This window comes from Balaenoptera musculus, chromosome 7 (genome assembly GCF_009873245.2).
Source record: "Balaenoptera musculus isolate JJ_BM4_2016_0621 chromosome 7, mBalMus1.pri.v3, whole genome shotgun sequence".
NCBI classification, from domain to species: Eukaryota; Metazoa; Chordata; class Mammalia; order Artiodactyla; family Balaenopteridae; genus Balaenoptera; species Balaenoptera musculus.
Window position 1 is genome coordinate 80,374,159 of NC_045791.1, and position 27,805 is coordinate 80,401,963.

At 35.2% G+C, this 27,805-nt stretch overlaps 1 protein-coding gene across 14 annotated transcripts in view; it reads left to right on the forward strand.

Moving 5' to 3' along the window:
• Positions 1 to 16: 16 nt before the first annotated feature.
• CARF (calcium responsive transcription factor) overlaps positions 17 to 27,805 on the forward strand; it is a 47,658-nt gene continuing 19,869 nt past the window's right edge. For 6 of the 14 annotated variants that reach the window (XR_005020597.1, XR_005020600.1, XR_005020601.1 and 3 more), the window contains exons 1-8: positions 444 to 1,623; positions 3,911 to 4,076; positions 13,377 to 13,488; positions 13,964 to 14,188; positions 19,539 to 19,659; positions 21,391 to 21,520; positions 22,428 to 22,512; positions 25,473 to 25,662. Coding sequence is in view for 7 of the 14 variants with exons in the window: in XM_036857935.1 (XP_036713830.1) it covers positions 13,420 to 13,488; positions 13,964 to 14,188; positions 19,539 to 19,659; positions 21,391 to 21,520; positions 22,428 to 22,512; positions 25,473 to 25,662 (820 nt within the window). In the remaining 7 variants the exon portion in view is untranslated. The other 8 variants (XM_036857933.1, XM_036857935.1, XM_036857934.1 and 5 more) reach the window with 8 other exon arrangements.

Consider the following 27,805-nt stretch of genomic DNA (forward strand, 5'->3'; position numbering starts at 1 on the left):
CGCTCCCGGAGGGGCGCGCCTGCGCACTGTGCTGGTCTCCATGGCGGGGCCTCGGAGCCAAGACGAGGTTGAGTAGACTCGTTTTGAATTTTCTCCCCTCTGCTCCAACACTTCGTGGACTTCCCTTCTCGCCCTGTAGGGCGCTCGGCGGCGGCGGGACTGGGGGAGTCGGAGGTTTGGCAGAGCTGTCTGCGCCGACGGACCGGACGCTGCTTCCCCATCCCCCTTTCTTCCTGCTGCCTCCTCCTCCCGTCACCTCCTGACCCGCCCGGTCCCTGAGCAACCGCCGGCCCCCGCCCCTTGCCGCTGCCGGGCCTTGGTGGCGCCTTCCGCGCCCCGCCTCGGGCCGTATTCGGGGACCCTCCTGACGAGGCCTACCGTCCCCCGCCCGGACGGGGTCCGCGGGCCCCGAGCCGGCAGGCTGGAGAAGGTGGAGGTTAGGTGTCTTAAGGAGGGCTGCTGAGCCCAAGGGCGCACCACCACGGAGAAGGAGGAGGACCCCCTGGGCGGGAGCGCCCGCTGTGTGGTCCTGTGCGCCGCCCCGCATTTTTAGGGTTCCTTTTTTCTCTTTATGAGCCCCTTTATACCTTCCTTTTAGAAGGGGAAAGGCGTCCTCCCACACCTTCTCCCAACGCTTTTTGACTTTTTTTTTCGTCTTGAAGTTAGCCAAAGGCCTATGTCTTATTCTCAAACGGTCCCGAGAATAATTCTAATGGAATTTAGTTGTTTTTCTGAGGGAGGATGGGTGGAGAGATACTACTCAGCTCTCCTAGTCGCTTTTTAAGGCGTTCGCCAGAAATCCTTCAAGAGGGGGGACTTCTTAAAGAGACGGCAGTTTAGAGTAAGGCAGAACTGGATTGCAGAATTTGGGGCAAAGCGGTATGTGTGCAGGTGAAGACAGCTAAAGCTTTCCTTTGTTACGTTGCTTCAAGATGTACCACAATTAAGTAGACATATGATATTTAAGTCAACCATAGACTGAGAAGGAATTTAAACAGTTGTAAGCGAAAAATAATCTGTTAATAGTGCACAGTGACAATGAAACTAAGACTATTTTCAATTTATTCACCTTCTTAGAATGCAGGCCGTGGAACCCGAATGTCTGGGTTTGAATCCTGCCTCAGTTGCTTATTTATTAGCCTCTCTGTGCCACACCTTGGTCAACTGTGAGATTAAGTGCCACATAGTAGATGTCAGCAGTTTTTACCATCGTTATCCTTTAGATGTCAGTTTAACTGGGAGCTATGGCATCATGAACAAGTAAGAAAGACTAGCCTAATGGTTAGAGGAGTAAAAAGAGGAAGCCTCTGTGCTGAGGGCCTAGGAAGGGATTGGGCTTGCAAATAGAAGCCATGGTCATTTAACCATGTGATTCATTGTAATTGTGAGAATTGTATGCATAAGTTAGACCACCTGAAGTTTGAAACACTTTTTTTTTTCTCTTCCTTAATTGAAGTCTTGTTATTTAATCCATATTTTTTGAATTTGGTAGAAGTAAAAAGAAATTTGACAGTTTCAAACATCATTTGCTTTTAATCATAAGTAATTTTTGAGTTACAGCAGTAAAATTGTCTGAATTAAAATTCCTAGAACCTGAAATAAAACTTCTAATAGGTTCTTCAGGTAATTTTTAATTGTTACTATATCATTGGTTAAAATATGTTTTAAAATGTGTAATCAGTAGATTAATTCATTTTTAACTATCATTAATTTGAAATTTATCAAAATAAGAAAATACTGTACCTGATATTCAATACAGGTTGATCTTAATTCGAATGGAAAAATTTTCTATGATCAGTAAGACACAGAACTTAAATATGTGCTTAATAAGGTAAAACTTCAATTTACAAAGCAGAAATGTTGAATTCACTAAAATACTCTTTTCATTTGACTGAGACCTTTAGTTAAGGGAAAATTAGTTAACAAGCATTCCAAGATACCTGAACACCTAGTGTGATGGCTTTGGTGTTTTTTCAACTGTGGCTTATGTGTTGTATTTCGTGTTCCCTCTATGTAATACCTAGAGTAGTTAGTATTTTTACTCTGAGTGTTTTTCTTAACTTTGCTTAGAACATTAACTCAAGCTTTTGGTTCTAATGATTTCCTACATGATTCACTTACTAGGTTTCTTATGAAGACACATTGTTATCTGGAGAACTACAGCTTGGAAAATGTTTCTCTTTATTATAGGTTTTTTTCTTTTCTGTATGTAATGGCATGGTGTAGTATGATATAAAGACTGTGCATGGGCTTTGGAGTCCTAATCGGTTTTGGTGATTTTTTCCTACTTAGTTTTGAATCTGAGCTCTAATGTTCTGTGATATTAACCAAGTTACTTGACAGCTTTGGTTTTCTTATCTATAAATAGATAATAAGCTCTACCTTAGAGTCATTGTGAGGATTAAATGAAATAATTTGTAAATCCCTCAAAGAGCAAAGAGGTAAAAAGAGGTATGTATGTACAGGGTAAGAAGTGGGTAGAAACCAAGATTACAGGGAAGTTTATAGAGAGGGCAAACCTTAGATAAAGGAAAAGAGACATTGTGAACACTAGCTTTAAATTTTTTTCACTGAAAAATGAAACGTTGAAGTAGATTGTTTATATATATTTGCATACATTTAACATTTTGGTGTGGATTTAACTAACACAATACAACTTGCAAAACCCATCTTTTAAGAAATAAATTACTCTATAAAATATTTGTGAATTAGGAGTCTTGATTTAATTTTTGACACCACTGATTCATAGCAATTTTGTATACATCATAGAAGGAACATTGTGTTGTTTACCTACCCTAAAAGATGAGGGAAATTTTATTTTCTAAAGTACTTTTGAGCAGTATTTTTTAATGTATTTAATAAGGTCAGACACTGATTTTAAATATAAGATTTCAATATCCTTTAAATCTTGAGACATTAACCAAAGTACCTAGAATTAAGAGAAACTCTAAGCTTCAAGTGGCTTCATCCTTCGGTTAGCCTGTTTGGGGATTTACTCTTAGATTATTGGTTTTAACAGATAAATTTTACCACACAAAAGTCTATCGGGAAAACTAAAAAAAAAATCAAAGACAATTTTTAAGAAATTACGGCTGAGAATTACCTTTAATGTTTTGAACAAATAGATTTGCTGTTGAACAAAATCAGAAAACAGCAGTAGCCCCAGCATGGTCCACAGAGATTTGAGTAACTACAGCCTGACTAGTGTCTTCCCCTCTGCCATGTATTCAATATGTGTAAACAATAAAAGCCCTTTTTTGCTATAAATTAAAACATTGAACTTCTAATTCTTCCTGATCTTTGCTTTTGGTATAAGGTAAAATCCACTTTTTAAAATGTGATGTGAAACATTCTAGAAAGCAGTTTGCCAGCAAAATTTAATGGCCTTAGTGTGTTTTCTGAACTCCAATTATTATTAACCCTCTAGGTTATATATTTAATACTTTCTCTTTTATTTCTGTTCTCTTTATCCAATCCCAATACTACTTACTTAAGAAATAAGCTTATCAATTTAATTCTAGGATTTTATAGGGAATGGGGTATGAGGAGGGAAGCCCTTATTCTCAAGCTTCTATGGCTCCAAAATATGTCCAATTAGTAAATATTTTCATTGTGGAGAAAAATGCAATTTACTGTGGATGTTTTTGTTTCTGTAGTAGTTACAGAATGTGAGAGTTGAAACTAGGCCTTAGTCCAAATCCCCAACACAGGGTAGGTCACCTACCCCTGGACACATGCAGTCTTCCATAAAGACAGTCCTAGTCTCTACTTTACTTTAACCGAGTCCATTGCTGGGTAAACTATACCAGGCTGGTAATGGCTATTTTATAGTAAAACCTGCAGTACAAAATCTAGTAGCTTGCTTTATGTGTAGGAAAATAAATATACATTGAATACCTTCTCATTACAGAAAAAATGCTGCTGTGAAGACATAATTATAGCTTTCACATAACTGAAGCCCCAACCATCATGATTTAGTGCCCCCCAAAGGAAGAACTTGAGTGGAAAAGAGAGGGCATTTCTGGGGATAGTAGAATGCTTGAGACCTGAATTTAATCTCAAGCTCCTTCATGAAGGTAATAATTTTATTTTTAACTGATAGAAAGTAACAGCTCTATAAAAGTTAACTATTGTCTATTACATATTAATGAAAAAGTCAAGTTACACTTTGTATATAGGTACTTTGTTCTGTTTATGGTTACCAGTTGGAAAAACATTTTATACCTAGCTATTTAATCTTTTTTTTTTTATCTTAATATCTACATTCTTTGGAACTTTACTTTGACATAGTTAATTGAAAGTTAGGGATAATAATTTATAGCATGTGCTGACATTGAGGTTAGGTGGGAAAATTGGGTATTTTAAGTCACTCTGCAGTTGTCAGGATTGAGGAGTATAATGCAAATTGATGGAAGACTTAGGGGAGGAAGGAGTAATACTTTTCACTTCGTTCAAATTATTTTTTGAAAAGGATGTCTGTAACTTAAAAATGTACTTTTAATCTCCAATTCAACAATGAGTTAGGTCAACAGATATTGAAACCCACTTTTCCATATAATAAACACAAAAACCTTGTTTAACACACAGTATAGAGGTACTGCATACTGAAAGGAAAATTTTGAGTTTTGAATTTCCAGAAGATAGTAGGAAAGAAGTTCTCTTTCATCCGTTTGCAGATTCCCAGTCTGGGCAAAGTTCTGAAGTAAGTGGTTTATATTTGGCAAGCTTCCTGTGTTATCCCACCCCTTCACTAGTGAACTTCCCCAGGGCATTCATCCTGCCTTCCCTATTCACTGCAGCATCTACCTCAGGTCTGCAGAATCCCTTTTAGGTGCTCTGAGCCTCAAATGTACTTGCGTTCTAACCTCTAAGTTAAACTTTTCGGGGTAGCTGTTTTTAACTCATCTTAACGGAAGAAAGCTATATTTATATAAATTTACACAAATTTGATAATGACTGATAATCTCTCCAGAGTATTTTCTCTTTAAGAAAAAATGCTTATTAACTCCAATGAAAATTTCACCGATGAAATTTCAGATAGGGTAAGAGAAAGTAAATAAAATGAAAAAAAATTTAGATCAGTAGGGATAATTTGTAATGGAATCAGGGCACCTACCAGGAAACTGAGAGTAAGTTTTTAGAATTTTTTTCCCCTAAGCTATTTTTTACTTTTTACCTCTCTGTCCCAAGGTCCACTTTTGGATCTGTTTACAGAATATTTTCTCAGGGGCTGTAATTCCTGCTTAGTTAGAATGCTAGTTTTTTCGTGGGGTCAGAGATCTTTAGATTGCTTGCAGGAGGGCTTTTGTGTGTTAGGGACTGCCTATAATTAACTTTCAACTGGGAAAAGTTGAGAACAAAAATGAACAAAGAATTTCTTTTAGCATCTTTAATTTGTTAACCTATCCAAAAAAAAAAAAAAAAATTAAAGCCATGACTAATGAAGGAGGGAGGTTCGTCTGTTACCTTGAAAGAGTTCCCATTGTAATAATAAAGAATGGGCTTTGGGATCAATGCATGTAGGTTTGAGTTCTTGTTCAGCCACCTAGTATATTTGTAATCTTTGGCGTTACTTAACTGCCTAAATCTTATTTCCTTATGTGTAAATTGGAGCAAGTAACCGAATCACAGGGTTGTTGAAAGGATTAAATAAAATGACATGTATAAAACACTGAGCCTAGTGCTTTACTATGGTAAGTGCTCAATAAATGAAAACCTTATAACCTTTACCGGTGAGCCTCAGTTTCCTTTTCTGTAAAATGTTGTTAATGGGTCCTATATCACAGAATAGCAGAGTGATTGTTAATAATTCTGGCTAATAATTATTAAGTATAATAAGCGTTCAATAAACATTAAATTATTTTGTAGCTATGATAATTAAATTCATAATCTTAATGTATTCTATCATAATAGTGCTTATATTTAAAAATCAAAATAAAGTCTCAATATTTCTAATCTTAATGTCATCATGTTTAGACAGTGAATATTTCAGTGTATTTAATACACTTTAAAAAATTAAGTTGCATTCTTGACAGCAATTATTTCAGTTTTAATAAGTCCCTCAGTAGGACTTTATTTTCAATTGGATCTAACTCTGTAAAAGTTTTCTCCTTGAATAGAGTTCTTTTATTTTTATACTCAGTGTACGTTAGAGGTCAGTCAATAAACGATAGTTAAATGAATTTTAAAAGTCATCAAGATAATCAGCTATTAGAAACATAAAATCTAAGAACTGAATGGGATCTTTAAAAAACTAGGAATTGAAGCTCAGGGAAGTTAACATACTGTTTTTTTTCATCAAATCTAGACTGACCCTATGTTCTTTTTCTACTACATTCATCAGATGTGTGAATTTTTTTTTTTTTTTTTTTTCACACACACACACTGTATTTTATTTTTACAAGAGATAAATAGACTGACACCAAGCATTGTACATGGATTACCACAAGAAAAGCAACAAAGATGTGTGAATTTTTAAACTAAACAATAATATTGAAATAGAACTTGTTAGTCATCTGAAAGTAAAATTTTTTGCAATTTTTCAAAGACAGTATAGAAAAGTATATTTAGAAGCTTTATACTAAGCCCAGGTAAGTTTTTATTACATCAATGAGATGACTGATATTTAACAGATTTTTGTCCTTAGGAACCAAGTTATTTATAGATAGGTGAATTTTTTATCTTAGTTTGCATAATTATAGGTAGCAGAAATAATTTATTGAGTATTGACCCTGTACTAGGAACTGCACCAAGCTCTTTGCACACATTATTTTGTTTAATATAACGACCCTCTGAGGGAGATGCAGTATAATTGCCAATTTGCACATGAGAAAAACTAAAGCTCAGAGTAGTTAACTAATTTGACAAGTAAGTATGAAGCTGAAATTCAAACCCAGACCATATGACTACAGAACACTGTCTTCAGCTATTTTATACATTTTTACTGACAAAACCCTCTCAGTTTTTTTTTTTTAATAATTTTTTTAAAATTAATTTATTTATTTTTGGCTGTGTTGGGTCTTCGTTTCTGTGCGAGGGCCCTCCCTAGTTGCGGCAAGCGGGGGCCCCTCTTCATCGCGGTGCGCGGGCCTCTCACCATCGCGGCCTCTCTTGTTGCGGAGCACAGGTTCCAGACGCGCAGGCTCAGTAGTTGTGACTCACGGGCCCAATTGCTCCTCAGCATGTGGGATCTTCCCAGACCAGGGCTCGAACCCATGTCCCCTGCATTGGCAGGCAGACTCTCAACCACTGCGCCACCAGGGAAGCCCAAAACCCTCTCAGTTTTTGTTTTGAAAGTTAATGAAAAAATAATATATTTCTTGTCCACCCTAACTCCAGCATTGTTCAGAGTATGGTCACTTAACCTAAAATTTCAAGATAATTACGGAGTTCATATACTATGATTTGTTATTGGCTTCAGTTTACAGACACTCTGCTCTTTTTTTTTTTAACTAAAAGACTATTTTTTTCTGAAAGTTTTAGATTTATAGAAAAATTGAGCAGGTAATATAAAGATTTCTTCCTTCCTTTCTTCCATATTCCTTCCCCTACCTTCTCTCCCCTCCATCCTAGCATGCAGTTTTCTCTACTATTAACATTTTGTATTAGTGTGGACCATTTTCTAAAAGTTAATGAACCAATACTGATACATTATAATGAACAGAAGTCCATAGTTTACACTAAGGTTCACTCTTTGTGTTGTACAGGTTTATGGATTAATGTCATGTATTCATCATAACAGTATCATAAAGTATTATCTCATCACCATAAAAATCTCTTGTGCTTTACCTATATGAATTACCGCATCCCCAACCTCTGGCAACTACTGATCTTGATATTGTGTCTATAGTTTTGCCTTTTCAAGAATGTCATATATTTGGAATCATACAGTATGTAGCTTCTTTTACTTATCAGTATGCATTTAAGGTTTTTTCTTGTCTTTTTGTGCCTTCATAGCCTGTTTCTTTTTTTTTGTTTTTGGCTGCCCCTCACGGCTTGTGGGATCTTAGTTCCCTGACCAGGGTTTAAACCCAGGCCCACAGCAGTGAAAGCACTGAGTCCTAACCACTGGACTGCCAGGGAATTCCCAAGCCTATTTCTTTTTAATCACTGAATAATAATTCATTGTATGGATATACCACAGTTGTTTTACCCATTCACTCATTGAAGGACGTCTTGGTTGCTTTCAAGTTTTGGCAGTCATGAATAAAGCTGCTATAACTATCCATGCAGGTTTTTGTGGAACATAAATTTGCAACTCATTTGGGTAATTACGTAGTAGTACAATTGCTGGATTGTATGGTATGCCTATGGTTAACTTTGTAAGAGACTGTCAAACTGTCTTCCAGAGTGGCTGTATGTACGGTTTTGTATCCCAAGCATCAATCAATGAGAGTTCCTGTTGTTCCACATATTTAGCAACATCTAACAGAGGGTTTTTTTTTTTATATTATCCATTCTAATAGGTGTGTTATGATATCTCAGTGATGATTTAATTTGCAGTTCCCTTATGACATATAATGTTGAGCATCTTTTCATATGTGTAATTGCCATCTGTATATCTTCTTTGCTGCAGTGTATCTTCAGGTCTTTTGACCACTTTTTAAATTAGGTTTTTTTCTTATTGTTGAGTTTTAAGAGTTCTTTGCATATTTTGGATACAAATCCTTCATCAGATACATGTTTTGCAAATATTTTCTCCGAGTTTGTGGCTTTTCTTCCCATTCTTTTGATACTGTCTTTTGCAGAGCAGAAGTTTTTTTAATTTTAATGAAGTCTTGCTTGTCAATAATCTCTTTCATGGATCATGCCTTTGGTATATTATACTTAAAACATCATTACTATACTCATGGTCATCTAGGTTTTCTCCTATGTTGTCTTCTAGGAGTTTTATAGTTTTGCATCTTACATTTATGTCTGTGATCCATTTTGAGTTAATTTTTTTGAAGAACGTAAGGTCTGTATCTAGGTTCACTGTTTGTTTTGTTTTTTTTGGGGGGGTGGGCATGTGGCTGTCCCTTTATTCAGCACCATTTGTTAAAGAGACTATCCTCTGTGGTGAGGTGGATGGACCTAGAGTCTGTCATACAGAGTGAAGTAAGTCAGAAAGAGAAAAACAAATACCGTATGCTAACACATATATATGGAATCTAAAAAAAATAATAAAAAGGTTCTGAAGAACCTAGGGGCAGGACAGGAATAAAGACGCAGACGTAGAGAATGGACTTGAGGACACGGGGAGGGGGAAGGGTAAGCTGGGACGAAGTGAGAGAGTGGCATGGACTTATATACACTACCAAATGTAAAATAGATGGCTAGTGGGAAGCAGCCGCGTAGCACAGGGAGATCAGCTCATGCTTTGTGACCACCTAGAGGGGTGAGATAAGGAGGGTGGGAGGGAGATGCAAGAGGGAAGGGATATGGGGATATATTTATATGTATAGCTGATTCACTTTGTTATACAGCAGCAACTAACAGAACAATGTAAAGCAATTATACTCCAATAAAGATGTTATAAAAAAAAAAAGACTATCCTCTATGGGATATATGGGCACATATGCTTTATTTATTTATTTATTTTTAAATAGGATTTTAAAAATATTTATTTATTTTTGGCTGCATTGGGTCTTCGTTGCTGCATGTGGGCTTTTCTCTAGTTGCGTCGAGTGGGGGCTACTCTTCATTGCAGTGTGCGGGCTTCTCATTGCGGTGGCTTCTCTTGCTGTGGAGCACAGGCTCTAGGTGTGCGGGCTTTGGTAGTTGTGGCACGCGGGCTTGGTAGTTGTGGCTTGCAGGCTCTAGAGCGCAGGCTCAGTAGTTGTGGTGCACGGACTTAGTTGCTCTGCAGCATGTGGAATCTTCCTGGACCAGGGCTCGAACCTGTGTCCCCTGCATTGGCAGGCGGATTCTTAACCACTGTGCCACCAGGGAAGTCCGGCACATGTGCTTTAATTTCTCTTGTGTAAATACATAAATAGGAATGGCTGGATCATAATTAGGTTCACGTTTAACTTTTTAGAAAACTGCCAAAGTGATTCTCAAAAGAGAATATACTGTTTACATTACCACCAGTAATACATGAGAGTTCCAGTTGCTCCATATCTTCATAAACATTTGATATAATCAATCTTCTAAATTGTAAATATTCTAATAGGTATATAGATGTATATAATTGTGGTTTTAATTTTCATTTCCCTAATGACTAATGCTGTTTAGCATATTTTCATTGCTTATTTGCTAGCTGCATATCTTTTTTTCCTTTTTTTTTTTGGCTGTGCCATGTGGCTTGCAAAATCTTAATTCCCCTATCAAGTTCCAAAAAACGTTTATCACCCCAAAATAAAACCTTGTACCCAATTGGCAGTAACTCCCTGTTCTCCCCTCCCCCAAGCCTTGGCATCCACCAGTCTACTTTCTGTCTGTATTTTACCCATTTTGGATATGTTTTATAAATGGAACCATACAATATGTGACCATTTGTGTCCAGCTTCTGTCACTTAGCATAACTTTTTTGAGGTATATATCAGTACTTCAGTCCTTTTTATGGCTAAATACTATTCCATTATATGGATATACCACATTTTATTTATCTGTTCATCAGCTGATGAACATGATGAACATTATGGTTGTTCCAGTTTTGGCTATTATGAGTAGTGTTTCTATGAACATTTGTATACAAGTTTATGTTTGAACACCTGTTTTCAATTCTTTTTATCTGTTTATTTAAACTTTATTTTTGTAAATTAGTTTTTATTGCAGTATAGTTGCTTTACAATGTTGTGTTAGTTTCTACTGTACAGCAAAATGAATCAGCCATACATATATGTATATCCCCTCCCTTTTGGACTTCCTTCCCACTCAGGTCACCACAGTGCGTTAAGTAGAGTTCCCTGTGCTATACAGGATGTTCTCATTAGTTATCTATTTTATACATAGTATCAATAGTGTATATGTGTCAATCTCAGTCTTCCAGTTCCTTCCACCACCACCCCTTCCCCCTTGGTATCCATACATTTGTTCTCTACATCTCAATTCTTCTGAGTATATACCTACAGTGGAATTGTTTTCATTTGGTAATTCTATGTTTAAATTCTTAAGGAACTGCCAAATTGTTTTTCACAGCACCTGCACCATTTTACTTACCCATCAGCAATGCACAAGGATTCCAGTTTCCCCACATTCTCACCAACGTTTATTTTCTTTTTATTTTGTAAAGTATAGCCTTTACAGTGGATATGAACTAGTATCTCATTGTTGGTTTGATTTGCATTTTCCTAATGACTAATGAACTTGAGCATCTTTAATATGATTGTTGACCATTTGTGTGTTTTCTTTGGAGAAATGTGTATTCAACCCCTTTGCCCATTTTTTAGTAGGTGTGTTTGGGTTATCTTTAATTTAATTTAATTAATTAATTTATTTTTTGGCTGTGTTGGGTCTTCATTGCTGTGCACGGGCTTTCTCTACTTGCAGCGTGTATGGTCTTCTCATTGTGGTGGCCTCTTCTTGCGGAACACAGGCTCTAGGCGTGTGGGCTTCAGTAGTTGTGCCATGTGGGCTCAGTAGTTATGGCTTGTGGGCTCTAGAGCGCAGGCTCAGTAGTTGTGGTGCACGGGCTTAGTTGCTCTGTGGCATGTGGGATCTTCCCGGACCAGGGATCAAACCCCTGTCCCCTGTGTTGGCAGGCAGATTCTTAACCACTGTGCCACCAGGGAAGTCCCTGGGGTTGTCTTTTTTCTGTTGGGTTGTAAGAGATGTTTGTATATTCTAGACCCTTATCAGATATTTGATTTGCAAATATTTTCTCCCATCTGTGGCTTGTCTTTTCACTCATATCATGGTATCCTTTGTGCAAAAAGCTTTTATCTTGCTAATGTCCAATTTATCTATTTTTTTTTTGACATTTATCCTTCTGGTGTCATATCTAAATCCAAGGTCATGAAGATTTACTCTTATGTTTTTCTCTAAAAATTGTATGGTTTTAGCTCTTTTTAGGTCTCTGATAACTTTTTTGTTCATTTTTGGTATGCAATTGACCCTTAAACAACATGGGTTTGAGCTGTGTGGGTCCGTTTATACTTGGACTTTTTTCAGTAAATACATAGTATAGTACTGTACAATCCACAGTTGGTTAAATTCACAGATGCAGAACTACAGATATGGAGGGCCAACTGTAAAGTTGTATGTGAATTTTCCACTGTGCAGAGAGTTGGTGCCATTAACTTCTGTGTTGTTCGAGGGTCAACCGTATATTATGAGGTAGGGGTGCATTTTAATTGTTTTGTATGTGGCTATTCAGTTGTCCCTGCTCCATTTGTTGAAGAGAGTATTCATTCCCCATTGAATGCTTTTGACACCCTTGTTGAAAATTATTTGCTCAGAGATGTATGAGTTTATTTCTGGACTCTCAATTCTGTTCTGTTGATCTACATGTCTATCCTTATGTCAGTACCACATTCTTTTGTATACCTTAGCTTTGTAGTGATTTTTTTTTTAAAGGAGTTTTTTTTTTTAAATTATTAGCACCTTTAATTATTATTAGTTAATTTATTTATTTATTTGGCTGTGTTGGGTCTTCGTTTCTGTGCGAGGGCTTTCTCTAGTTGTGGCAAGCGGGGGCCACTCTTCATCGTGGTGCGCGGTCCTCTCACTGTCGCGGCCTCTCTTGTTGCGGAGCATAAGCTCCAAACGCGCAGGCTCAGCAGTTGTGGCTCACAGGCCTAGTTGCTCTGCGGCATGTGGGATCTTCCCAGACCAGGGCTCGAACCCATGTCCCCTGCATTGGCAGGCAGACTCTCAACCACTGCGCCACCAGGGAAGCCCGGCTCAACCTTTTTGGAATACATATTTCTTCATTTTCAAAGCTTGTCATGCTAATATTAAGTGGTATAATTGTATGTTATGGTAAGAGTTGTGTGTATATAATCTCCACCTGTACCAAGAGATCTCTTTTAAAATTATCTAATGCTATGATAGGGCACACCTCATAAAATTAAAATCATTAATTATTAATCATTTAATCATTAATTAAAATTAAAGATTACATCTTTGTAAAATGAGAATTTTAGAAGAATTTGAAAGGGTGTAACAACAGTACCTGTCACATAGCAGCAATCTTAATAAACCAGTACCTGAGTGCAATTAAGGATAGGGTGAGGAAACTACATAACACTAAGTTTTGCTCTGCCTTCAATTTATTCTGGTGCCTTTGCAAATTATTTAACAAGAATGTTTATTTTATTGATCTTATAGGGTGTAAATGATTTAACCTAAATTGTATAGGGTAACACAGTAGGGGAGATGAAAAATTTATTTAAGACAAACATTCTATTAAAATGTTAAGTGCTTTAGTTGATCAGATATTTAAACTCTTTCAGGTATTAAATAATAGAAGAAAATGGAATTGAATATGATACCAGCATGGAACAGTCTGTTGATTCATTAAGAGTCAACCATAATGATTCTGAAGAGTCAAAAATCGATTCTCAGGTATTTGAAGTAGGGATTCAACTAGGAACTTTTTTCCATTTAAAGGGAAAGCGGCATGCAATTGGACAATTTTTTATGTTTAAGGAATAGTGTTATATTTAATGTATTCAAGAATTTTAACATTTAATTTTTAATAATTCTATCATATATTTAATTTTATAATATAGAGCTTTACTTAATGTATTCATGAAAGTTTATATATAAAGAAAAATCTGCATATTGAATTGTAAATATTTCATCATTTCACATTGTATTCCTGTGGACAATTTGAAATAAAATATAATAAAAATCAACAGTTTCACTTGAGAACTTCTGTCTATATCAGTCTGTGAATTGATAACCCTTGCAAAAAGTTAAGTGAATAATTAACTGAAAAATGAATATGTCTCCATCTTTTATTAAAAACATTCTATTTTTTAAAAATTGTTACTTATTTTACAAACACTCAAGTGATTTTTTTTTTTCTTTGCAAAAGCATCTAAGCTGTATGGACTCCAGTGAGCCTTCTTTTGGACAAGATGATTCCCCTAGAGTTTTACCCATTACTACTGCAGTGGATAATTCACTCACATCACAGAATATACCAGGGCCCCTGACTCAGACACAGACTCTTTCTGCAGAGCAATTCCACCTAGTGGACCAAAATGGGCAACCTATTCAATATGAGCTTCAGTCATTGGGGGATTCTAATGCGCAAATGGTGAGTACGTTTTTAAAATAACCAGTTTTCTACTATTTAGCAAAATGTATTAGTCTTACTAGATGACCTTTATTTCTTGACACTATTGCTTTACATTGCTTTGAAAATACTGTTTCCATGACATTCATTTTTAAGTTATATAAGGATTTTAAAAGATTTCCTTTCAGGACTACAAAGAGTACTTCAAACCAGTATGTCCCAGCTACTATGTCTAGGCAAACAGGTGCTTTGAGATCAGTTGGAAATGTAACATAATCTGTCACTAGTGCTAAAGTGCCAGAGCTTACATATAACTTACATTTATTTTTTGTATATACATTTGACTGAACTCAACGTTGTTTGCTCTATCAACATCTCAGTTACTGATTTGTGTGCCACATGCTGGTATGCTTTCTTGAAGAAAAAGAAAACAATGGAAGTACCAGTGGAATAATGGAATTTAGACATACCCTTACTGATCTTTGTAAGTAGATATGTAGGTGTCATGTGAATAACAATGCATAAAGTTGACAGTGCTGCTTTAAACTGTTAGCCAGAAATATTTATGACCAAGTTCACAGTTGAATAGATGTGGTGATAGATGGTTTTGATTGAAATAAAATTAATGAGAAAAAGTTCTAAATTGCTCTGTGACTAATAATATATTTATATCAGTAATAATATGAAGAATAATGTATCTCTTTTGTTTGCCTGTATTTTCCAAATTTTCTACAACAAATTTTAATTCAGTAATTAAAATTATTTTTAAAATCATAACTTCAATTATAAATTATACTTAAGTAGGCAACCATTTAACCCAAAATTCTTGTTTTTGTTTCTAGTCTAGGGCATTCTAGAGTTAATCTATGTCCTTTTGCTCCCTTATAATCCAGCTAAATTTTGGCATTGAGAGTAATTGGTTGAGAGGTGGCTAACTGTAGACAACTTTTTTGTGTGTATGTTCAGGCTCAACATATTTCTGGGCTTACTTCAGGACTAAAATGCAAAGTTAGGGTATGCTTCTGTAATCATACTGCATCACCAGCAGAGGTTAATATGCAACAAATAATCTAGATGTGAACCAATACATTTTAATATTTCATGTTCAAAATGAAATACTTCTGTAATTTCCCCTCTTATTTGACATTTATTCTAGTTTCTATCAGAACATTTAGAAAGTCTGTGTGTTCTAATGGAAGGATAAAAGAGTCTAAATATATGAAGGGTTATCATTTTACACATGGTACCTTTCCTAAAAAGCATGTTAAAGTTGCTTATTTGTCTGTGTCTGAAAAAAGTTCGAGTTCCCATTCTCTTTGTAATTGTATTAAACGTTGTATCTGAAGTGATTATAAAGGTGATTTTACATTGTTTGCAGTAGGAGATGATACAGAGGGTTACTTGAAGTTTTGAAATAGGAAACATGTGGCATGAGCATGAAAATAAATGTAAGGAACACGGAGTGTAAGAAGCTATCTTCTCCAAAGAACCAAAGATCAGAAGGTGGTGATATTCTGGGAAACTTAGTGGAGCTTTTTTGTTTTTATTGTTTATTTTAATAGACTTTAATTTTAAGAGCAGTTTTAGGTTCACAGCAAAATAAGAAGAAAATACAGAGAGTTCCCATATACCCCCAGCCTCCATATATGCGTAGTCTTCCCATTATCAAAGTCTCCACCAAGTGGAGCTTTTTGTAAAAAATGACTTTTTTTTTTTTTTAAGTATGATTTTTTTTCACATAGAAGCTTTCATGGAACTAGTAAAGATTCTGTAGTGGGTGAATCTGCAATGGATGAGAGGAGGTTTTGGAGTGAAGCAGGGATGATATTTTTCATTTACTAGAAATATTGTACACAAAGAACCCAGTAAATATAAAACTACTCATTAGCCAAGATTTTCTGATGATTTTCATGGTCGGCCTCAAAGAAAATGTATTGCAGCAGATGACTCTTCAAAACTATGTTTATTTTCATAGCAAAGATTAAAGATAATTACTTTTTTTGGTAATAGAAAAAGTAATATTATCATCACCATTGTCAAATTATATGAATTAAAAATAGTTTTTTAGGTAACAGGTGGAATAAGCTAAGGAAACAGAAAATGGAGGAGACTCTTTTCCACTGTGCTTGGGAAACAGTTTCAAAATTAAGGGGATATTCCACAGATCAGTCTTAATTATGCACTTTTCATATGGTTGAATAAATTATAACTTTATTATATGTGTTTTATTTGGATTTAAAAATAACCACAGCACTCTTATTTTCTAAGAATGAATGAAAAATTTTCACACATATTTAATCTCATTTACAGGGAGTAAAGAATTAACAACAGTATTATTACTATTGCCTTTTAAAGTCCAGTAGGGTTTTCGTATTGTTTTATTTTTGTCTTTTTTTAGGTTAAGTAACATCGTCAGATATTGGGAGACAGTACAGAGTACTGTTAAAAGGAGTCAGACTACTTGGGTTTGAATTTCACCTCAGGACTACATAGCTCTGATTTACCTTGCATGAGTTTTGTAACCACTGTGTTGCAATTTCCTCATGTATAAAATGTATATAGTTCGTATACATGTCATGAAGATTAAATAACGTAATATTGGGTTGGCCAAAAAGTGCCTTTGGTTTTTAAGTAAAAATAAAAGACACATTTTTCATCTTCACCAAGAACTTTATTGAACAATGTATTCACCCTTTTGTTCCACTACCTTCTGCCATTTTTCAGGCAACTTCATAATTCCATCTTCCCAAAACTTTTTATCTTTTTGAGCAAAGAACTCTTGCAGGTGCCTTTTACAGTCTTCCAGGGAATTGAAATTTTTTCCATTAAGAGAATTTTGTAAAGATCTAAATAAATGGAAATCCGAAGGTGCAATGTCTGGTGAATACGGTGGATGCATCAGAACTTCCCAGCCAAGCTGTAACAGTTTTTGCCTGGTCATCAAAGAAACACGCGGCCTTGCGTTATCCTGATGGAAGATTATGCATTTTCTGTTGACTAATTCCGGATGCTTTTTGTCAGGTGCTGCTTTCAGTTGGTCTAACTGGGAGCAGTACTTGCTGGAATTAATCGTTTGGTTTTCCAGAAGGAGCTCATAATAGAGGACTCCCTTCCAATCCCACCATATACACAACCTCACCTTCTTTGGACGAAGACCGGCCTTTGGTGTAGTTGGTGGTGGTTCATTTCGCTTGCCCCACAATCTCTTCTGTTCCACATTATTGTACAGTATCCACTTTTCATCACCTGTCACAATTTGTTTTAAAAATGGAACGTTTTCATTACGTTTAAGTAGAGAATCGCATGCGGGAATACAGTCAAGAAGGCTTTTTTCGCTTAACTTATGTGGAACCCAAACATCAAAGCGATTCACATAACCAAGCTGGCGCAAATGATTTTCAGCGCTTGATTTGGGTATTATGAGTATGTCGGCTATCTCCTGCGTGGTATGATGTTGATTATTCTCAGTGTCTCGATTTGATCGCTATCAACTTCAAGTGGTCTACCTGACCGTGGAGCATCATCCAGTGGGAAATCTCCAGCATGAAACTTCGCAAATCACTTTTGACACGTTCAGTCAGACACAGCGCCTTCTCCATGCAACTGCACAAATCTTTTTTTGCGTTTCAGTTGCATTTTTACCTTTCTTGAAATAATAAAGCGCATAATATGACGAAAATGTTGTTTTTTTTCTTCCATCTTCAGTGTTAAAATGGCTACACAAAAATTCACCAATTTTGGGACTTCCCTGGTGGCGCAGCAGTTAAGACTCCGAGATCCCATTGCAGGGGGCCTGGGTTCCATCCCTGGTCAGGGAACTAGATCCTACATGCATGAAGCAACTAAGAGTTCACATTCTGCAACTAAGGAGCCCACTGGCTGCAACTGAGGAGCCCACGTGCTGCAACTAAGGAGCCCACCTGCAGCAACTAGAACCCTGCGCAACCAAAAAAAAAAAAAGTATGATGCTAATAAACATCTATAAAAAAATCACCAATTTTGATCAGTTTTTTTTTTAAATGCACACTGATATGACAGCTTCACATAAAATCTAACAAAATTGTTTTGAATGAAGTTAAAGTCAACTAAGTGCTACTAGAGCCATCTTACGGAAAAAACCGAACGAACCTTTTAGCCAACCCAATGCATGTAAAGTCCTGCCGCTTAGTATGAACTCCACAAGTGAAAAGGAATTATCATTTTCAGAGTTTACAGTTGACTTTCATGCTGAAGTAATAAGAGGTATAAGAGATATGGCAAGATATTTCTATCTCAAGAAATTTGACAAATACTCGGGGAAGGAAAAAATTTCTACTCTTAATTTCTGGGAAATGTTTATGATTATATTTAAAGCTTTCTGTTTTGTTGAGGTTTAAGGTTTTTTTTTTTCCAAATTTAAAGTTTTTCAAATGGCCCTCTCTAAAAGTGATGCGTCTCTATCAGGCCATCAGCAAAGTTTTCATGTTTTACATGGCAAAAGGGAAGTTTGAGAAAGTGGGTTGGAATGATTAAGGAGAGTTATTTGCCCTAGGGAAAACTGAGGACAGGGGATTTCAGGTAAAACAGTAAAACTGTTAGTAGAAGAGTAGTTTTTAGGTAATAAAATTTATAAGGTATCCAGAAAGTCTGGAAATATAGGATAAACTTAATTTTAAATAATATATTAGTTATATTTTTAAATGATAGGCTCAAAATGTTTTTCTTCAACTTTAGATGCTTTCTTAGTTGACATTCCTTTAAATTTGAGGCACAGAGTTCATTTGTTAAACTGAAAAAAACAATAAAAACCCCAAAGGAAATAATAAATATACAATTTCCCTATGTTTTCAGACTTTTGGGTCACTCTGTAGTATTTCTTATAGACCAAGACAGGATATATAAAAATGCAGAGATATAAAAATAAATCCTGTTTAATTAGACATCTAACAAGTTACTGTTTTTAAATGAAAATGACTTAATATATGAGGCCAGTGATTATCACACAAATAGGTCAAATGTGTGGATAATACAGTGTGGATAATACATTTACTTTTTTCTACAGTAAGTAGAAAAAAGTAAATATGTTTAGTCAGAGACTTACTTGTTCAGGTTACTAAGTAATGAGACCTCACGTCCATGTAATGATTAAGACCATAGGTGGTTAAGATCATAGCACATAGGATCAAACTGCCTGTTTTGAATCCTAGCTTTACCACTTATCAATTGTGAGACTTCGGGAAAAAATTTTTAGGTACCTCAGTGTTTTCATCTATAAAGTGAAGAAAATGATAGTATCTGCTGTAGAGGTAGGCATGTCTAATAATTTTTTAAGTAATGATTCTTTTGAATCATTGTAGACTTATGCATTTGATTTTTTTAAAATGCTTCCAAGATGATTGTTGCCAGCCCATCAGAAAATGGACAGGTGCTGCGAGTAATTCCATCTACCCAGACAGGAACGACACAAGTGATTGTACCTCAGGGGCAGCTTGTGGATGTGAATAGTCCTCAGGGTGAGTAATCATGGGATATAGGGGATTTAACAACGTTTTAAAGAACAAACGTATATTCAGAAAATCACCTCATGAAAGTCAGTGCTAAAATTGATCTCTTTGGGTAAGATTGTGAACTGAATGATTAGAAAAAGTTTCTTAGCCCAAATAAATTTCAAGTTCATTTTTCAACTCCTGTCTAGGTTAGCTGTCTATTTCATTTTGGAATTCTGTGAAGCTGGTTGACTCTTGCTTCCTCTCAAATGACCAGTGAGCATAAAATAAATTCTTCTTAATTTTAATAACAGTAATAATGACAGCAACAATAACAAGAATATAGTGCTAATAGCTACTGGAGAAATTTTTATTTTATGTTTTTATCAATGTTGTTGTTAGACATGTGACACTTTCTTTTTTTTAACTATTCTCATCCTCTTTGCTCTTTTCCTCTTTGTTCCTTCAGATTCAGAAAGAATCATGCTCCCTGTTTTTTTTTATAAATTTATTTATATATTTTAATTTATCTTATTTATTTATTTTTTGGCTGCATTGGGTCTTCGTTGCTGTGCATGAGCTTTCTCTAGTTGTGGTGAGCGGGGGCTGCTCTTCGTTGTGGTGCGCAGGCTTCTCATTGCGGTGGCTTCTCTTGTTGCGGAACATGGGCTCTAGGCTTGTGGGCTCAGTAGTTGTGGCTCATGGGCTCTAGAGCACAGGCTCCGTAGTTGTGGCGCACGGGCTTAGTTGCTCTGTGGCATGTGGGATCTTCCCGGACCAGGGTTCGAACCCGTGTCCCCTGCATTGGCAGGTGGATTCTTAACCTCTGCGCCACCAGGGAAGTCCATATTTATTTTTATTTTTATTTTTGGCTGCCTTGGGTCTTCGTTGCTGCACGTGGGCTTTCTCTAGTTGCAGCGAGCGGGGGCTACTCTTCGTTGTGGTGTGCGGGCTTCTCATTGTGGTGGCTTCTTTTGTTGCAGAGCATGGGCTCTAGGTGTGTGGGCTTCAGTAGTTGTGGCGTGTGTGCTCAGTAGTTGTGGCTCACAGACTCTAGAGTGCAGGCTCAGTAGTTGTGGCACATGGGCTTAGTTGTTCCGCGGCATGTGGGATCTTCCTGGACCAGGGCTCGAACCTGTGTCCCCTGCATTGGCAGGCGGATTCTTAACCACTGCACCACCAGGGAAGTCCCCCTATTTCTTTTTATTTTATTCTTTTTTTACCTATTTGTTAATATCCCTATTAGTTCTTTTCCTTTTTCTTCCCTTCCATCTATTTGAATCTCTTTTCTAACATCATAGCTACACTGTTGTCGTTTTTTCATAGATAATGGTTTAGGGCAAATATTCTTACTTTAGTGTTACGATTCTTTGTCTTTGATAACAGTTGTTACAACTTAAGGAAAAAAATACATATTTTGCAGAAAACATTACAAACATGGTATAGAAACTAAAAGGAATTAGTTTTACATTTTCCTATTATATTGTGATACTATTAATATAACAATTACTTCTACCACTTTCATATCCTAGCTGTTCAATATAAGTTCCAAAACTTAGTTACAAAACTTCAGTAGTCAGTATTACAATTTAAAAGTAAGCAAGTTTATCAGAGAAATTCTCAATAAAGTATAAGTTTTATTATCTTTAGCTTCAGAGCATATCTTTCCTATTTCAAATGTATTAGTTCCAGTTCATTACATTCTCATGGTCTTATTCAAGATATTGATGTTGCTTTGTTCTTGTTCTTATTGTTAAGATGTCTCTGAAGAGAAACCCAGTGACAGAAACTTACCAACTGTAAGAGTGGATTCTCTAGCAGACAATAACAGTAGTTACATTCTTCATCCACAAGCATCCCTCACATTGCCCAAAAAGACAGTGACCAGGTGAGTCAATGAGAAAGAGGAGCTCATCTTTGGCTATCACCATGGAAATCTCTTTTTACTTTATCACATTTAAAGCTGGCTGACTATAGAGAAGATCAGAAATTCAGAAAATAGAATAAACCATCATCAAATACATCCTTAATCATTTTAATAACATCTTGGCAATAAGGGAGCTACTTTAGAATCTATAAAAGGCCAACGTGCTACTTTTCCTCAGTGACATTTGCCTGTTATCTTTTGAAGCAATCTGTAAACATCTGACACTAGTAGAGTTTTTTAAAAAAAGAAATATCCATTCTAGGTCCTATAATTTTTAATGGTTCATCACACTTCTATGCATTTAATTCCTCTGTGGTAAAGTGTTTAAAATGTTTTTTGTTAATGTCTATTCAGCTTTTATTTTTGCCTTAAAATAACACTGTTTATAATAATTTAGGGAAATACAGACATGGGTTTTGTATTATTTATATTTTAATTGTTCTGTGAAAATATTTTAAAGGTAACATAATATTTGTGACATTCAACTTTAGAACTTGACGTAATATCTTGTTACTGTTAATAAGTCACCTGAAGATGGTTTATTCGCTCATTTTTTGTTAAATGAAAAATAATTATATGAGAAGAATACAAAATAAGCTCTGAGAAAGATATATAAAACACTTGAATTTGTTGAAACTAAGGTATGTGGAAGAACAAAGTTAGACTTTTGCTTTAGCAATTGATAAAATAGTAATGATTAAAAAAAACGTAATTACATCCATCAGACCAATCTGTCATTATTATTACAATTTCTAATTGATGACCTCAGTATTGTCTTTGACTGGCTAAGAGGATAAAGCAACTGAATGCTGTGTGTGTGTGTGTAACTTGTAATATATATTTATATATATCCCCCCCCCCATCCCAGAATACTTGAAGAACCTTTTTTGGCTCCAATCCAGCCACTTTCTTCTAACACACCTATATGGGCCTGTCGTCTTAGGAGCTGTGAGGTGAGTTAAAAAATAATCCTTATGTAGATTCACTTAGTTGATTATAACTACAATTCATCCCAAAATGTCCACTTTTGAGTGCAACTAATAGAAGCTCTATCTGTAATATTTGGTTCATGTTTGTGCTCTTTTATTCCTTAGAGCTTGTAAGCTCTGTTAAAGCAGAGATCTTATAAATCCCTTCACACTTCACTGTCATTTCATTTCTTCTCTTACAACTCTTTTCCCTTGTCTTCCGTAAAACTTCACTATCATGTTTCTCTACTTTTTATCCTTTAATCATTCCTTCTCTTTCTTTGCTTGGCATTTATTTCTTTTCATGTTCTCAGCGGAAATTCTTCAAGGTTCACCATTTGACCTTGTCTTATTTCTCTACATTTTATCCCTTGTAGAGCTTAACAGCTTTGTTGACTTTCAATTCTCAGTTTTATAAAAATGATTCCCAAATCTCTATCACCAGTTCTTTAATTCTGCCCTTGCTTTTGTCCCAGATCTCTAGCTACTTACTTGAAGCTTAACTTAGATTTCACCTCAAATTCACCATATCTAAAGAGAAATTATCTGCCATACGACAACTAGCTCTACTTCCTAAATTCCTTGTCTATGTAGTAACAAATACCATCTCCTTAGATACAAAGTTTTAGACTAATTTCTTCCTTTCCCGTATTCAGATAGTCACCTGATTCTTTTAGTTTTTTTCTTTAAAGTGGTTTAAAGGGAGCTTTTCCCACAGACCTTTGTTATCTTGAACTCAATTATGGTAACAGCCTTCCCATTAATCTCTTTGACTCTTCCATTTCTAGTCCTTACTGTGTGGTTTTCTAAAACTACTTATCTTTAAATATTACTTTCATTGTCTTTTCTCACTGCCCAATAAGCTCAGTGTTATTTTTCCACATCATTTAGCCACTTGTTACTAGCTTTCAAGGTCTTCTATAATCAGGTATCACCTTATCTTATCCTTTTTTCTTTCCTGCTTTTCTCCAATTCATCTTTCATTCGTGTTAGCCAAGTCTTCCTACTTGGTACACAGAGTTCAGAATCTTCCTTTATCTCCTCCTTCACTTGTGTTTCTTTCCATTTCCTAATATGTTATTTTTTCTTCTACTTACCTTTCTAACTACTATTCTTCAAATCCCAATGCAAGTCCTATATGTCTTTTCTGTAATAGTCTAATGATTACTTTATCTTTTACCTATTTATCTCTTAAAATTTTATTTATTTATTTATTTGGTTGTGCCGGCTCTTAGTTGCAGCAGGCGGGCTCCTTAGTTGCAGCTCACGGGCTCCTTAGTTGTGACAATGTGAACTCTTAGTTGCGGCATGCATGTGGGATCTAGTTCCCCAACCAGGGATCGAACCTGGGGCCCCTGCATTGGGAGCGCGGAGTCTTATCCACTGCGCCACCAAGGAAGTCCCTATTTATCTCTTAAAATTCTTTGATAATTATTACCATTACCATTCTTAATTATTTGCTAGCTTGGGTTGTTCACTATTATATACCTTTTCAACTATACACTTTTTGAGGAAAAGGACCATGAACTTCTACATATAAACCATACATGGTAATGAGTATTTAATTATTAAAATGCTTCGTTGTTTTAAACAAATCTTAAAATATGGCAAGGAAAAACATTACTTGAGTTTTAATATTTTGAGAAAATTTCTAATCATGAAGTCTAATGATGTATTACATTTGTTAGGACATTATCACTGTTGTTGCTTTTCTAAGTGTTATGTACGTATGTATGTATAGACAGTAAGATTTTTTTTCCCCTCACACTTTTTGTTAGTCATAGTTTTTCAGTGGTTTCCTAAAGGTACTATTCTTGTCATTTGATGAGGGTTTTTAAAATCATTATTATAAACTTCATGAAATGCTATGGACATTAAAGCATTAGCAATTATGTGGCCAAATTACTTCATTTTACACCATGGTACATTGTGTAGCTTATCTAACATCATATATCTTGTAAGAAATTAGTTAAAACTGTCCAACAGCCTGAATTATCTCAAAGAGTGAAGGATTCTTTTTCTCCAAGCTATATCAATAATGAAAAACATTTTTGGTTAATGGCTGAAGAAATATTTTCTGCATTTTGCTTAAAAATATTGTTTAGTAGTCCTTCTTACTTTTTGAATTTCCATTTAAAGGTATTTTTCTTATAGACATTTTTTAGATTTGACCAAAATCTATTAGTTGGACAAATTTCAATACTGCATTAAACTTTTATCTCCTGATATGGGCCTGACTGCATTGTACTAATTCTGAATTTTTCCTTTCATTAACAACATTATATGCTGTATTCATTTTATTTGTAAAAAAATGCTATAGCTAGACTTTATGTTCCTACTTTTATTTGTAGGGATATTTTGATGAGGAAATATCTAGGCTAGAAGAAAATTCATAAGCATAGGCATTTTCGTTATTTTTAGGGGAAATTGTAGATAATGTATTGTTTGGAATCAGAATATCTCTTTTTATTATGGCTCAAAGTATACCTACAACAGTATGTTGATACCTTCCTTTTGTTAAATGTATTCTTGCCAGGTGAAATGTTTAGTCTAATTAGGAGGGAAAAGATCTCTATTCCACATCTCTGCTCTTATTCCCTATAAGGGAGAAACATACATGGAATCAATTCTAGGTCTAAATGCATTTCAGTTTAAGAGATCACAGTTAAAAAATTTCTCTGGGTATAGAAAAAGCTTTTCTTCTAGTTGAGGGATACTCACAAGGTTGTGGATAGATACTATCAATTTATTTACATGATTTGTTTATACCTTGCCTTATTTCGGGAAGAATTTAAGACAGCTTACAAAAATACTTAAAAATATATTAGCAAGGTGGAAGTTAAAATTGGGAGCTAAAGAATAAAGAACAAGAATGGAACCATAAAATGGAAGTAAGAAATGTATATCTGAATGAGTGATATGTGTGTGTGAATTTCTACATGCAGAAAATAGGAGATTCATACCGTGGCTACTGTGTAAGTGAGACTGAATTAGAAAGTGTCCTAACATTTCACAAGCAGCAAACACAGAGTGTTTGGGGGACCCGCCAATCTCCAAGCCCAGCCAAGCCAGCTACACGCTTGATGTGGAAATCCCAGTATGTCCCATATGATGGAATCCCATTTGTCAATGCAGGTACTTTTTTAAAGATTTATTTTAAAAAGTTCAGCAGCAGCCATGATCCATTGTGAAAATGTGGTTTTCCTAAGGTGATAACATTTTCATTTTGGTAGATGACAACTGACTGTTAATTGTTGAAAATGCGTATTAAACTAAAAAGAAAACTTACAGTAAATATAACGAATTATTTTATGTTGTAAAATTGTATTTTAGTATATTAGGGTAAATAAATAATACTTCATACTGAAAAATAGAAAGTAAAAAATATTTAAATTCCGGGTAGACCTATTTAATAAAAATCAAACCATAGAGCAATTTTATTATTTTAAATGTGTATAGCTGGTTGGGTTTTTTTTTTTTTTTTCCATCCAATCCTGATAGTCTCTCCTTCTCTTTTGATTTGTCTTTTGGGAAAAAAATCGGTGTCCATTTTATATAGTGTATAACTCAGGAGTTACTGTATAGAACTGGTATACAATCTGGAGTTATTATATAGAATTCTAATATTAGGGTTCTCAAGTATCAGGTATGTTACATACAGCATTCTCAAACACTGGGCTAGTGTTTACTAAAGCAGTAGAGTTTCAAACAATTCCCAGAGAGTCACCCTAGGACTAGTCAGACCTCAAAGAACCTAAGAATAAGTGATTTATTTCAGAAATATGGGGGCATTGATTCCACTGGAAGAGTTGCAGCCTCATCCTGGACCTCTGAGGGTAAAGAGAACTACTTAGAGGAAGCTGAGATAAATGTAACTGCTTCTGCCCAGGTTTTATTCTCCTCCCCAGTTCAAATCCCTTCTTAACTCTCCTCAGGCAGCTACTACATGAATTTGGTGTGTATTTTTATACTTTATCATACATGTTTGTATTTATAATAATATATTTTATTGTTTTGAACATTTTAAAGTATATGTAAGTAATAAACTATAGATATTCTTAGGTAAATTTTTCACTCATTCTTATTTTTGAAATCTATCCATATTGATAATTATAAATTCTCGTTAACCCAATTTAATTATTATATAATTTAACATTATATAATAATCTATTACTTAAATTTGGTCATTCCAACATATGACCAAACTGCAATTATTTTTCTACTAATGATCATTTAGGTTGTTTCCAGTTTTTCAATATTACAAAAAATTCTATGGTCTAACCTCCATGATACATGTTTTCTGTTGGAAGGTTGTAAGTAGTTTACTAGAGTGTGTGCATTAAAGTGGAATTACTTTACAAGATTATCTCAAGTTGCTCTCTGAGGTGGTGTTCAGGTCCAAAATCTCTTCTCTAAACTTTTTTTTCCCAAATGTATTTCAGAATTCTGTATTTTTGGACTGTAATATGGTAATATTACAGAATACTCCTAGCAAGTATTCTATAGACAATATCACATAATCAAACACAGTAATTCATTATGCATAGCCACACTAAAAGGAATAAAGACTATAAATAGCCTCATAAAGTTCAGGTCGGGTTTTGCAGCCAAATGTATTCCAAAAAATTTTGTTTTCCATGCTTTTTAAATATGAGAATCATACGTGAGGGATTGACAACCTGTATCAATTTTTAGTCCTTTGAGCAATGTATGAAAATTTCCCTTTCCCACATTCATTCTATGATTTGACATTGTCAGATTTAAAAAAATCTTTATGCTATGGGAATTTTCATATGCATATCAAAGTAGAGGTAATAATGTATGAAATCTCATAACTCTGTGTATGCATCATCCAGCTTCAACAAGTATCAGCATGTGGTCAATCTTGTGTCATTTATACCCCTACCCATTTCTTCAGGAAATTCCAGATATCATTTCATCTATAATTACTAAAGATGATTTTACAGGAAATTCCAGATATCGTTTCATCTATAATTACTAAAGTATATAATAGGTATTAAAGTATATATCTGAAATATAAGGATATCCCATTATCCCACTTAAAAGGAATTAACAGTAATTTCTTTCTTTTTTTTAATGTTTTAATTTTTAATTTTCTGGCCACGCTGCATGGCATGTGGGATCTTAGTTCCCCAACGCCCCCTGCAGTGGAAACATGGAGTGTTAACCACTGGACCACCAAGGAAGTCCAAACAGTAATTTCTTAATATCATAAGTTGTCCATTGTTCACATTTCTCCACTTATCATAATTCTTTT